This window comes from Xiphophorus maculatus, chromosome 3 (genome assembly GCF_002775205.1).
Source record: "Xiphophorus maculatus strain JP 163 A chromosome 3, X_maculatus-5.0-male, whole genome shotgun sequence".
Lineage (NCBI taxonomy): Eukaryota > Metazoa > Chordata > Actinopteri > Cyprinodontiformes > Poeciliidae > Xiphophorus > Xiphophorus maculatus.
In genome coordinates this window covers 13801614-13815279 of record NC_036445.1, presented here as the reverse complement: position 1 = coordinate 13815279, position 13666 = coordinate 13801614, and the positions used below count along the sequence as shown (strand labels likewise).

At 39.4% G+C, this 13666-nt stretch overlaps 1 protein-coding gene across 1 annotated transcript; it reads left to right on the top strand.

Annotated features, from left to right (window-relative positions):
• The first annotated feature begins 5648 nt into the window (after nucleotides 1-5648).
• spaca6 (sperm acrosome associated 6) lies at nucleotides 5649-12063 on the top strand. Its single transcript, XM_023330180.1, has 9 exons — nucleotides 5649-5856; nucleotides 5927-6013; nucleotides 6161-6232; nucleotides 6440-6463; nucleotides 8250-8327; nucleotides 8818-8921; nucleotides 9722-9878; nucleotides 11118-11298; nucleotides 11410-12063. Exons 1-9 carry the CDS (start codon nucleotides 5649-5651, stop codon nucleotides 11501-11503), a joined length of 1005 nt encoding a protein of 334 aa, XP_023185948.1. The 3' UTR covers nucleotides 11504-12063.
• The last annotated feature ends 1603 nt before the right edge of the window (nucleotides 12064-13666 follow it).

Genomic DNA, 13666 nt, shown 5'->3' with positions numbered 1-13666 from the left:
TTTACTTTCATTTCTGAATCCCCCCTCGGGGATGTATGATTCTGTTATCCAACAAGCACAACGGCAAGCTCTCCGTCCGCGCCAATATTGGAATCAAACCGCCTTTGGACATGTGCTCAGATTGAGCAGCGAGTATTAGAAACATTAAATATTCACCAAAAAAAAAAAAGTGTTGCAATTTCTTTGTGGGTGAATGCAACACAAAGGGATGCTGCGCACACAGGGCTTGGTAAAAAGTCACAGGCCTTCTTGAACAGGATTTATTGTATTTCGTCTCCCCTCTGATGACAAGCGGTGTGATTAAGACACATTTTCTAATTGGCAGAGCTTCCAGTGATGGGTTTATTTAATGTGTTTGATGTCACTCCAGCAGCAATTTGCTGCGGCACTGGAGCTGTACCATAAATCCCGTAATCAATTTGATGACGGTGTGATTGGTGTACACATGGAAAGGAGGCAGTAATGTCAGCCTCTCAGGTTCATGAGACTCCCGGGCTTCATATTTTCTCCCAATTCACATCCTATTAGAGAGTCTGACCCTCCCCCTCCATTCTCACTCTGTGCTGTAGCTTCTCCGCTCATCCCCACTACCCCTCCACCCCCTTCTTCCCCCTCTCCTCCACACACACACTGTTCCCCTCTTTCGTAGTCACACACATGCAAGCGCACACACATGGACTCGATGCACTCTCTCTTTCCATCTCTCGCACTTTTACAAACACAGCTCAAAGACTGGAGTGTGTCTGGCTCGCCGTGTGTGCTTTCTGGGGCTTCAGGGGGGGCGGAGGGCTGGGGGGGTGGAGGGCTGCAGAGACGTGAGAGGAGTTGGAAGGATGGTGACTAGAGAGAGTGAGGAAGAGGGAGAAAGAAAGGAAGGCACATGTGTGTTTTCACGAGCACACAACTGAGCGGGCTCCCCTCCACCCCGTCACCCCCACCCTCGTTCTCTCTCTTTTAAATTTTTTCCCCGGTTTGCAGCCAGGCGCGTTCAGTGACAACAGCCCTGCAGAGACAAAGGGTGAAGCGCTGCGTAGATGTTGTCAGGTAGGTAGGAAGCAGAACACTGGAATCAATACTATTGTCTGTAACCTACCTGCTGCTGGGCTCCCTGTCTGGCCCCGGCAGAGACCATCAAGGGGAGAGGGAGGGAGACAGGAAGAGAGGGAGGGAGCTGAGAGGAGAAACAGAATCACTCTGGCTGGGAGAGAAAGGAAAAGAAGAGGCTGACTCTGAGGTGAATACCTGTTTTATTTTCTTTATACATTCCCACCCAGCAAGTTAATGCAGATTCATTCATTTCATCTGCAACTTATTTCACAACTCATGCATATAAAGCCACTGACAGTAATTAAATAAGTCATGTTATTGACAATGCATGATTATCTTCACGCTTGCAAGTGGATGCATGTGGGGTTTGTTTGCAATATACAGCCTTTGTGAGTAATTGCGGCGCGTCCATGCTGCTGGCGGTGGGGTCATGTCTGTTATAAGCTTACTTTGCACCTTTCTCAAAAGCAAATTGATGTATGTTAATAAAACATAATTAATACTGTAAAAATGGCAGCTGTCACTGTTCAGAGCGCAAAAGGTGTGCATGCAGTCATTGCAGAAACTTTGAGCTTCTGCATGTTAATGTTTGTGCTTTCTGTTTCCTTTGATGAAATGAATCACCACTATTTTTAAAAAGCAGCAAAAAGCAACAGCATTGCAGTTGAGACAAATGTCTTCTGTCCACGGTGGTCTGACATGCAGCTGCCCTATTACTCACATGCAACGTTAACAAAGGCAGCATGCGAAATCACATCTTTGCATTCCCAAATCTTGGCCTGCACGCTTGTGAGGTAAAACTGTTTAATAAAGCATAGTTGTCATGTACAGCAGCTTGATTTGATGCCGAATATGGTGCTGCTAGGTTCAACTTCTCTTTGCGTGTGTTTGTGTAAAATGCAAAAACAAATGCAGAAATTTAAAAAAAGTCTTGGATGCATGACAAATTTGCCACAAATAGCGCAGATTTCACTGGCTTTTCTTTCGCCACGTTTGAACATATGCTGTCTTCAGCATGTGGTTCTGTCTGTCTGCCAGTGGGTGGCATCACCTTCAAATGTTTCTACGCCATGAACTGTCTTTCTTTCATCAATGAAAACTGACGCAATAATTTTCAGACGGCATAAGAAGCCACTATGATACTCATTTTTTGTTGTCTGTTTTTACAGGGGAATATCCGACTTTGACTGGGCCTATTTTATGCAGCTGTAGTTTTATATGAACTGATGGTTCTTTGTTTTAGAGATTCATCTGCATGAAGACACAATAAAAATCATTCAAAGCATCTTAGGATGCATGCATATAGACCCTATGTCTTTAAACTTATTTATTAAAAATGCAGCTCTCAAGTTTCCAAAGTCGCATAGCAGTCAACGCATGTAAAGTTTAAAATTTGATTAATTTCTTAAACATGAACGTGCTGTAGTTATGATGAATAATGTATTTTTTTTGTTGTTGTCTTAACCTGTACTTTATTTGATTATGTTTCGTACATTTTAAACAACTTCCTGAGCTCACAAAACCAAATAGACAGTTGAGTTTAATCAATAAATCATGCTCCAGATGCCCATGACATTTACCAACACTTTAAAGTTAATTGTTTCTCTTTAATTAATTCCTTTGCAATGGATTTAATTGATTCATTACAGAGATTATTTGTCCCCTGCTTTGAAAAATGGGCTTCACATCTGCTTTTGCTGCAATGCAAAGCAAATGATTAGCGTGGCAGAGTTAATGTCAGTGTTCATGCAGCAGTTGTGCTTTAATTGAACCATTTGGGCTCATTTCTGATCTGCAGCGGAGCAGGAGACCGGGCCGGTGCCGCAGCAGAATCCAAATGTCAGATGAGGTCATGTCTTTGTCTCGGCGCTGCAGCTCTGCGGTTTCCATTAACACGTTTGATTTCGCCGCCGGGCTTTTTTGCGCAATAAGCTGCTGTCTTTCTAAACCTTGCGGTGTGTTTTCATTTTACAGTATGCCCCTCTGTCCCTGAGACCCTTAACCTGTGAGGTCAAAGCAGGTCACAGGTGAGGTCCTCGGGAACAGGGCTGCATTCAGTTTCAACGTTTTGCGAAATTTCAAAATACCTGACACTTTAATCGCATTCCCTCTGCTCCATGAAGAGTCATCTGTTTCAGCCCAAAGGAAGTGTCAGACATTGCAGCATCACAGCTTGTGTAATATTACATCAAAGCTGCAAGACTTCTCAGACTGTTTAACGCCTGTCATGGTACAATCAAGACTTTTTGGTTGGTGCAAGAAGAGGACAACTATCTCCTGCAGCCCTCTAGGGGGCCAACCCTATTGGCTGCCTTTGTGTTATCGCCTCTGATCCGGGGCCAATAAGAAGACAGCCGAGGGTTGTGACCCCGTCATATATGTCAACTCTGGAGATGAAGTTTAAATTTCTCTTCAAGCTGGAGAAGAAAAATATTCTTTTTTCTTTGTGTTTTAATAAAACATCAACTAAAGGTTTTACCTTTGTGCCTATGAGTTATTTACACAACATTCCATATTGTCAAGGGAAACTAATACAAACTTTGAAATTTACCACATGTAGAGATTTCCCTCTGTGATCAGCAGGTAAAATTAAATTTTCTTCCCTTTTCATTAAATCCATCAAACGAAGCCGTGCTGGCACCTTGGCGGTGTGTGAGAGGTACACACCCCTGTTGAAATGCAAACTATGACAAATCATTGCATTACATATTTTCCAAATGTATTGACATTTTCTCTACAATTAAACTGAAAATGAAACTAATCCATTAGAAGGAAATAAAATAAAAAGTTGACAAAACTTGGTTGCAGAAGTTGCTAGCTGATGAGCTAAAAACTTTAAGCAGTTTTTGTTGTAATTGTATCTTTCAGACTATCAGCATGCTACATCTTGACAATGTTTTGCCAAACATTTCAAAAATCACCCAACTTTATCAGATCCACAGACGTTTTTAAATAAGTCCTTACATTTTCTGTCAGATTTGATTTTAAACTTTGGCTAAATCCATCCAAAAAATTAATTTTCTGTTTATTTTGACCTCTACTTGGAGTCTGTAATGCTGAAAGACTAAAGCTTACTAAGCCATTTTAAGATTTTAGGTATAAACTCATGGTAATTTCACATGAGTGAAATGGAGCTAACATTTTCAAAAATGTTGGCTCCATCTGAAGAAAAGTAACTCCAGATCACAGTTCTGCCTCCAATATGTTTTATTGTAGCCATTGTGTTCTTTTGATAATGTTCTCATGTTTTTTTTCGTCAAATTTAACTTTTGATATTGTGGCTCAAACTTTAATGCTGGTTTCATTGAACCATCAGAAGCTTTTAGCAAGTTTGGATGTCTTCTTTACAAGTTTTATTTATCATTTTAGAATAAAACTTCTGAGTTCAGACACATGGAGAACGTTTCCACCTCCAGAGTAAAACCAGACACCAAATTTACAGTTTTTGGCTCTGATTGAGATTCTGAAAAATCTATTTTTTTTTACATTCATTCCCATTGATGCATTGTAACTAGAAAATTAGAAATCTTCTTTTTTTTAATCTTTTTTAGAAAACTCATAATAATGAGAACGAGCCACATGCCAGACACAAGCCTACAGGCACGACCAGAAAGACGCACACACACTCCAGTTTATTTGGGATTTTCCGTGTTCAACCATCTGACTAACAATCGGACTTTGGCGGTCCTGGAGAACACTCTAGCCTGATATTGATTGGCCTGTCTGCGCTGAGACAGATGAATGCATTAGTACCCAGCTCACCCTGCCACTGGAAATATATTAAGTTCATGTATTAGGCACCCTGTCTGGTTGCCATGGAGATGCACCAGGAGCGCGGGATCGGGGAGAAGAAGGATGGGGGAGTGGAGGGACGAGGAGGCGAGTGGGGGATACAGGATGCGATGAGGCAGTTGAGTTGATTTGTAGTCCTACTCCCTCTTCGTTTATTTCTGTCTGTCACTCGAGCGTCCGCTCTTACCTCCATCCCCTCCTCTCCCTTTGTCTCATGACTTCAGTTTCTTTTCGCTTGAAAAAACTGTGTGAACTTTATCAGGGAAAACATTCAATTTACACCCCATCAATTAATTTTGTTCCTCTTTTGTTCTTCATTTCCCCCTCTGACTGGCTCCCGACTCGCCATCTGTCAATTTCCACAGCTGTCTCGTTTATTGAAAACTAAATAAAATTCTAATTTTACTTGAATTTTCTTGCCAACATTCCTTTTTGCTTTGTCCTGACACATACCTAGGCGTTTAACTCCCCTTTTATCTGCCCCTCTCCCCCTCATCTGCGCCACCTCCCTCCTCGGCTCACGCCATCTCTGTGCTCTGCAGTAAAACTGGTGCATTGAGGCAGCAGGAAATGGGGAATAGAGACAATAGAATGGAGCAAATACAGAAGATACTGTCTGCTCGCAGACCCAAACACAAACCCCACAAGCTCATAGACATTTGGATGTATGTCAAATATATCTTTAAGGCTCTCAAGTTGTTCTTGCAACCTGAAGAATTAGAATTTCTTCACATGCTGTCACCATGGAAGCTGGATTCGAAGAAAAACAAAAAAAATTGCTCAGTTTGGAGCTCTTGCTAAAAATATGCATGGCTGTTTTGTGGCTTGCAAGTGTTAGTTTGCTGATTTGCCCCTCTCTGAGCTGCTATATCTGCTTTATCAAGCCGCAAGTCAGCGCTCGGCTGTGCTCGGGTTACGTTGTGGGAGAAACTAACGTCAACAGCGTGGACGAATGCTTCAGGATGCTGGACCGCATATTCAATACGAATAAGAAAGTGACAGAGGCTGGAAGAGCGGGTAGGGGGCAAGCAGTCATTTGTCTTTTAAGTCCAGCAAAGCAAAGATGTGATGTGTTTCCACTCTCCAGCTGGAGGTTCAGAAGGCAAGCTGAAGGAGATCCTAGAAGCAGAGATCTTACCCATAGTGACAGAGTTTCAGGCAAAGCGGATTATGGGTAACTGAAACACCTCCTCCAGTAGAGAGCAATGAGTTGTTAAGTGAGGTCCGGAAATTAGACGTTTTCGAAATGATGCCCTGAGGCATTGGATTCTAGATGTTTTGAGCCAAATATCTCCTGTCTTCCTTCTCCTCCGTCTACCAGACACTGTGTATGAAAGCAGGTTGCAGAAAGCAGCAGACAATTTCATTGCAGCTGCCTCCAAACTGCCTAGAGGTGAGACATGGGCTCTTACACTTTTCCTTCATCTTTTCATCTAAACTAAGGCACATATTGAATTATCACCACTCCCTCTGATCTCTTTAATCTCTCTGTGATAATCTAGTTATGTTGATGCAGCCTTTCAAACACTGTGGAAGCCAAATTGCATGTGCAATAAATCAAATCATGTGATGAAGAAAATCTTTCATTTTTTTTCCACAGATGATAAGTGTATACCTCCATGTGGTGAGTGCCAACCTGTTTATACAAAATCCTTAAAATGGAATGCAAAATGACAGTGATTTTCAAACTACATACAATTTTCTCATGCGACAACTACAAGCCAGCACAAAGTAGTGCAGCAAAAGTAAATGGATTCATTAATTTTGTCTAGATAGCATCCAGAAGAACAAGGAGCACATCGGATGTTTAGGTTTTAAAAATATCCCAAGCTTTGCAGGTCTCACTGCACACTTTCTCTTCCATCATTTGAAAACGGAAAAATAATTGCACAACAGTAAACAAAACATGGTCGTCCAGCTTGGCTAGCAGGAGAGCATTACAAAGTGAAGTAACCAAGAGCCTCATGGTAACTGGAGGAGCAGCAGAGATGCAAAGTTTCACATTTCTTTACAGTTCAACTATTAATTTTCAACTCTGGAAGAGTAGCAAGACAGTTGATTTGTTAAACGAAAAGGCTAAACATTCCCCCCCCCTGCAGTGTGCAACAAGCAAACATGCAGAAGAATCTGCTTTGGTCAGATGAAATGTAAAAACTAACAGCCTGAGCTCAGCACCTCCTCTGTGAAACATGGGGGCAGATACAAATGCATGGCACACTTTCCAGGTTTATATTTTTAATAAAAAATGAAAAGCATCAACCATTTTCCTCTCACTTTATAATTACACACTATTTTGAGTCGATCTGTCATAAAACGTTAGGGATCACAACAAATAACCCCGTACTAAAAACAACTACCTGTTTCAATAATTCAAACACTCTACTCATTAATACGCAGAGTGGAAACTGTCTTGAAACTATCTCAGAAGCTAACATCCCTGGTCCTCCTTATCTCCACTCAAGATACAAGATTGACTGCTTTGCAAACTGCAGCCAATAGCGTGTCCAGCCCAGGTATTTCAGCTCCCTATGCTGCATTTTGTTTAATAGTCCAGATATTGTTCTTGACAAAAGCTACACACAGGTGAATTATCTGGGAATAGGTCAGTTGTGTAGTATATGTCAGGTCTTCTCCTTCTCACACGTTCACATTTAACCCAAAATGCTGCCACATAATGGATTTTTGAAATGGCAGTGATATGTTGAGGGGTTTTTTTAATCAGTTGTTGTCAACCAGTTTATTTTGTTCTGTAGGATGAAGCTAACAGCCAATCAGGGAGAGACCAAGACCAAAAGTAGACATCTACCCTCTGAAACTAACTCCACTCGTAAAGGTGTTTTAGGGGTTCATGTGAATATTATCTGATGAACCTTTAAATTTAAGTGGTTGTGATAGGAATCGGTGTCTGACCAATGATCTTCCTTAGTAAAGGAAAAAAATAGGGCAGTGTAAAAAATAATGATACTGCAATTACCTAGACAACAATAGTATTTTCGCTTTACCATCATATCAAAGATTTAGTTCGATTGAAAAATTATTTGACACATTGTATTCTTTGAATATCAAGCAGGAAGATCTCTGGTGGCACATGGCTTCCTTCTACCATTTCCTCTGTAAATTATAATTAATTTAGTGTAAATAACCGTTCGATGCAGTGATTATAGGGTCATAACTCTTTTTTGTGATTTGCATAAACCTCTTCCATGTTTCTGAGATTTGAGGCGTTTTAAGAGGATGGAAGTTCACTTTTCTTCCTGACCTCTCTCATACATTAGCTTCAGGGAATTTGGATTTATCCAAAATATAGACGTCAAGTGACTTATCTCCCGCAGGTTTAAGATATTACCTGCTTATAACCTATTAATTTTGCTTTAAAATGGCATCCTTTAACGCTAGCTCCATGCTTCCAGGTTTTCAGAATATAGATGCGGCGTACAACTGCGACACCTGCCAGTACGACTCCTGCTTATTCCCACTTGACTGTCCAGGTGAGAACGTGATTCACTGCCCGATAGATTTTGTTACATCACAGCTAAAGAAGATGTGCTAATCCAGACTTGACAGATCCTTAAATAACTATATTTTCCTCTTCATAAATCCTGATCCCTGAAATGCTCTGTGTTTGATCCTTCAAATGCTCTTAGCTAAAAAGTCAGGATTGGAAAATGAGACAGTGGAAAGGTTTTATTTCCACACATTATATCTTTTCGCACAGAGCCCTCGAGGTTCTCTTTAAGTCGATGACTTCTTTATGCGGGGTGACAGCCGACTCCCACACACGGCGGTGTTCGTATCACCCCTGTACAGCTCAGCCAATGTTTAGCATATCATCACTTTTGCTGCACTCCTCTGAGACTAGGCTTAAGTATTATCATTAAGGGAGGCTCAGACTGCAAGCGCTGCCCTCTGTGAATGTTATCTATGTGCGTGTGTGTGTCTCTGTCTGTGTGCTTGTGGGCGGCTATATGTTTATTTCAGTTGAAGAAATTGAAGTAATGGAGAATGGAGGAATCCAAATGCTGTGCAACGTGCCATTTGACGTACCAACTGATATTGAGGTGATGTGGAGGTTTGCGGAGGAGGTATGCTCAAAATACAGTGATCTGTGTATGTCCAGACTCAAAGGATTAGCTCAACATCTTCTATGTGATCATTAAGTACAATTATAAGTAGCTACTTCTAGGAACAGGTTTTTGTAAACACAGTGAAGCCCAAAATTATTCATTAAAAGTAACGTTTAATTTAATATTTAAATTTTAACAACATATTTCTTTTGACTCAAAATAATAATTGCACATTTTTGCAAAGATCTGGCATCCGTATCTACTTAAGTAGATAAAATAATCAATCAAAAGGGACCAATTTATACAGAACATAACTTTAAAAACATGCTTAATTATTATAAGAAGTTGCAAAATTGTTCACAAGATGCACTCATAGACATATGAGTATTAAAATAATCAAGAAGAGATATAAAAACTAAGTTGGACCTCACCAAAATATAACTGGAAGGCAAAATACAAATTTTGAAAAAATAACAAATAAGCACAGATGAAACAAAAAAAAAAACTTTTGCAAAATTATTATTTTTTTATTGAGAAACATAGTTGATCTTTAATAAATCTACAAGGTGGGTGGGTGGGCGTCTGCTGCCACCGATAATAGAAGTAATTTCACTTTCATGTCGTTTTGCGTATGGATCTCCAGCTAAAACAGATTTAGCTTCAGAACTGGATGGCATTTCCATTTTGTCAGTTTACTTGAATTATGTCTGAAGCAGAGTGTTGACCTCAGCCTACAAATGTTACAAAACTCTTAACTGAAGATCTTTCTGCAATCTGAATCAACTCCTTCAGATAAACAGCTGTATCTTCCTCCACAGTTCAGGACGCAGGAAACGGAGCAGTTTAAGGAAGTGACTGCAGGACCCGACAGGCTTTACTCCATTTCATCAACCAGCTCTCAGCATAAGGGCACCTACCAGTGTGAGATTTTCTCAGGCACTCGATCCATTGTCAGGCTTTACTTCTACGTCACAGGTAACAGGATGTGCCAGATGTTAAGTGACAAAATAGAAACCGAGGCTTTTATGTTAAATGGGTGTCATGTGACTGTTTAAAGGAAAGATATGTAGATTAATATAGATTTCATCTCTGTTTTGGTCATGTATAATAATAAATAAATATTACTGCAGAATATTACACACGGCATTTTGCTGAAGTTTGAAATACTTTTCTAATAAAATTATCCTGATCAGTAGTTGGACTTAATATTATCATCAATTGTCTGTTTATTCATTTTAAATGCAAAGTGTTGCAAAAGAAATGCAAAAGAAAAACAACTCTACAGCAGATGAATGGGATGTATAGTTATCTCTTTATGAAATGAGAAAGAATCTAAGACAGATATGACAGAACCAGAATTATCTTGGATGTGCTAAAATTTGTGCTAAAAGTGCTTTGGCAATCACTTCTTGCTGCTTACATATCACTCCCCCCCCCCCCCCCCCCCCGAGCTAAAATACACTCACCTGGAAACAATTCATTGAGATTAAAAGAAAATGTTTTATCCACCTTCAGAAAGTCTACAGACATAAACAGTAGGAACATTTTCACAAATTATTGGAAAGCCTGGCTCCTTAGATCCAAAATGTTCATTTTATCTACAACTTTAAAATTGAAAATCCAAAACTTAATATTTTATACATACAGTGAATTCCAAACACACACTATGAGGTTTTTCACATTTTGTTTCAACATAAACACAAAAATCAAAGTATTTACTGGGATTTTAGTTGCTGAAACTTATGCATCGAATTTTGTTCTGGACTTTGACTGGACCAGTCTAACACATGAAGTTTGGCAACTTCTTCATGCCACTCTTCCCCAGAGGCCATGTTTGTGTTGCACAGCGCTGACAGTTGTCCCGTCTAATAATTCTCCACCTAATTATAGTGTTTATTTGTTCGGTGTGTTCATTTGTTCATTCGTTAGGGGATTTTTAAAAAATAAATTGGTCTAATTTTTGTTTCAGGGTGTCAGAAACAAGGGCGAACTACAAATTCACTCCACTTTGTAGATTTTTATTTGTTATAAAAGACTGCAATTTTTCTTCCCCTTCACTTTTATTTTCTACTTTGTGTTGATTGGACCTTTGTGATTGCTGTGACTAAGTGTGAATACTCTTTGCAAGGCGCACAGATTGAAAAAAGATCATAACTTACACTAATACTCCCATCGATGTTTTTGGATATCTTTCTGCGTCTCTGTGTCTTTAAGTGACCCCCCGGCCTGTGGCAGGCCACACAGCGCTGCAGGAGATATTTGACCTGTCTCTGCTCCCAAGAGGGCAGTTACTCACTGCGCCTGGTGCTGCTCCTCACTTCTTCCTCCACCTCCTCCTGCTTCTTCTCACCACCTGTTTAGCCTCTTCACTGCTGCTGCTGTTCATCTCCCTGGGGTGAAGACAAAGCTATTATTTGTCAATATGAGACATTGGCAACAATCGACACCTGGTCCTGTGAGCATGCATTTATTAGTTATATTGCATCTTTGTTATTGGCTGTTTCAGGTTCCTGTACTGGTTGTCAGTATCGGAGGTAGACCATCCTGTAGCAGATTCGGATGAAGAAGATTATTTTGGTGTTTCATTGTTAGCAGTATGAAAAAGAGCAACTTGTATTAAAAATGTACATAAAGTACTGGATATTCTGAGGTATTATGTCATACTTAGATGTAAATGTGTGTGTAACTCTTCTCACCACTAGAGGTCAGGATACACATTTTTATTAGAATAATTGACAATGACTTTCTGTATGCATACAGCATTAAAACAAGTTGTTTTAATCAAAGTACAACAAATTTTAGAGTATAACATAAGATGTGTCTTTGTGAAAGTATAGCTCAGTTTATGCATCTACTTACATAATTAAAATATTGACAAAATGGTAGGTTTACCTGGATTAAATCTTAAAACTTTTGCTTGCTCCCCTATCATGTGCAGTGACACACCAGTGTAAAAATCTGGTTGATTACGTCTTTAATGGCCTTGTTTATTTCTGTTCATTTCATTTTTCCCCTATTTTGACATATTCCAACTATAATAAGCTTTATTGCAATGCATGTGAAAGAAAACAAAGCAGAACAAACTTGTGGAATAGAAGGAACATGGTACATAAGTTTCAAACTCACTCAAAAAGTATAGAGGCCATTCGAATTCAACTTCCTTTTCTTCTTTGCTTATTCAGGTCACAGGTAATGTAATTACACACATTACCTGTGTGTAATTAAATTTCAGGATAAAGCCAGATGTTTTGTGAAAGCCTTGAAGTTTTATTTAGAGAATGTAGGACAAAGAGCATCATGAGGAACAATGAGGCTATCAGAAAGAAAGTTGGGGAGAAGAATAGATTAGGGTTATAAAATCCAACAATATCCTACGTTTCAATATTGCACACTTCAATCCATTATCCACCAAAATGTAATGGCACGACTGCAAACCTATCAAGACTTGGCCATCCACCTTGGCCAGCAGACAGCAAAACATTAATATATACATGATATATTTTCCTTTACCAAAGATAGTTCGGCTCATCAGTTGATAGGAAAATGTATTGAGTTAAATACTGGCCAATCCTGGAAAACAGCGTGCTAAAGGCTACTAATGATATAATACTAAGTCAGTCACCTTCCAGTAATAAACATCCACTAAATATACAGCCAGATATATAGTGGAAAGGTTTAAATCAGAGTAGCACGTTCGTGGGTTGGAATGGCCTTGATGTTTGCAGACATTTCTAATCTGATTTGACTGAGCCGAAGTTGTTTTGCAAAGAAGAATAGAGAAAACCTTCAATCTCTCGATGAGCACAACTGGCAGACATGTTCCAAAAGACTTTCAGCTGTAATTCCAGTGAAAGGTGTCTTTAAAAGGTATTGACAAAGTATTCAATCATACAGACTGAATACAAACAAAAGCTGCAATTTTTAGGTATTTATTTGTAAAAAAGAAAACATTTTTCAAATGTATATCACTTTTCATCCATCTTATAATTAAGTGCCACTACTGAAGTCTGCTGTTGCAATGTAACAAAATCTGAACGTTTCAGGAGCTGTTAATATTTTTGCAAGGCCCGGTATGTTTTCCTATTTGTTACTTATTGGTTGTGCATGTTTGTTCGGCCATGACGTTTGTATTTGCTATCCTAAAATGTTGTTTTCATTGTTTTACTTATCAGATCAGTCATATCACCAATGTAAGTCAAGGAGCCACAACAGACAGAGGCACTGAATGATATGTGATAACATACATGACAGAGTGTGATAAAGACAAGATCCTACTAGATAAAGTGCAGCGACAAAATGCATAAAAAAGCTACAGAGATAGAAGTAAAAGTAAGTAATTGTTGAAAACTGTTGTCATGGAACGACTTCATAATCAGGCAGAAATTTTAATTGAAAAGGGAGAAACAAATTTCATTCACTCAGTGAAGTATGCTGTTCTGAACTGTGTGGCCTGGATTGCTTCTGGATACGTTCTGTGCTAAAATGATAAGGTATTTTACATGTTTCACCAGTAAAAGAACGATTTGATACTGTAGCCTAAAGACCACCAGGGGGCAGCAAAATACAGCTTGTCTTATTGTCTACTCAATAAATCACACATTTTGGAGCTTTCTACACTTACCTTGAATTCATATTTGAACTTTGTGATGATGACATTAGTTTTGCGTCACATCAAGATTGTGACCCTGAGATGATCTGGTTGCTAAAGGCAACACCCTTAAAACAAAACTGTAAAAGGGGAAGTACTTCAAATGTAAAACTTG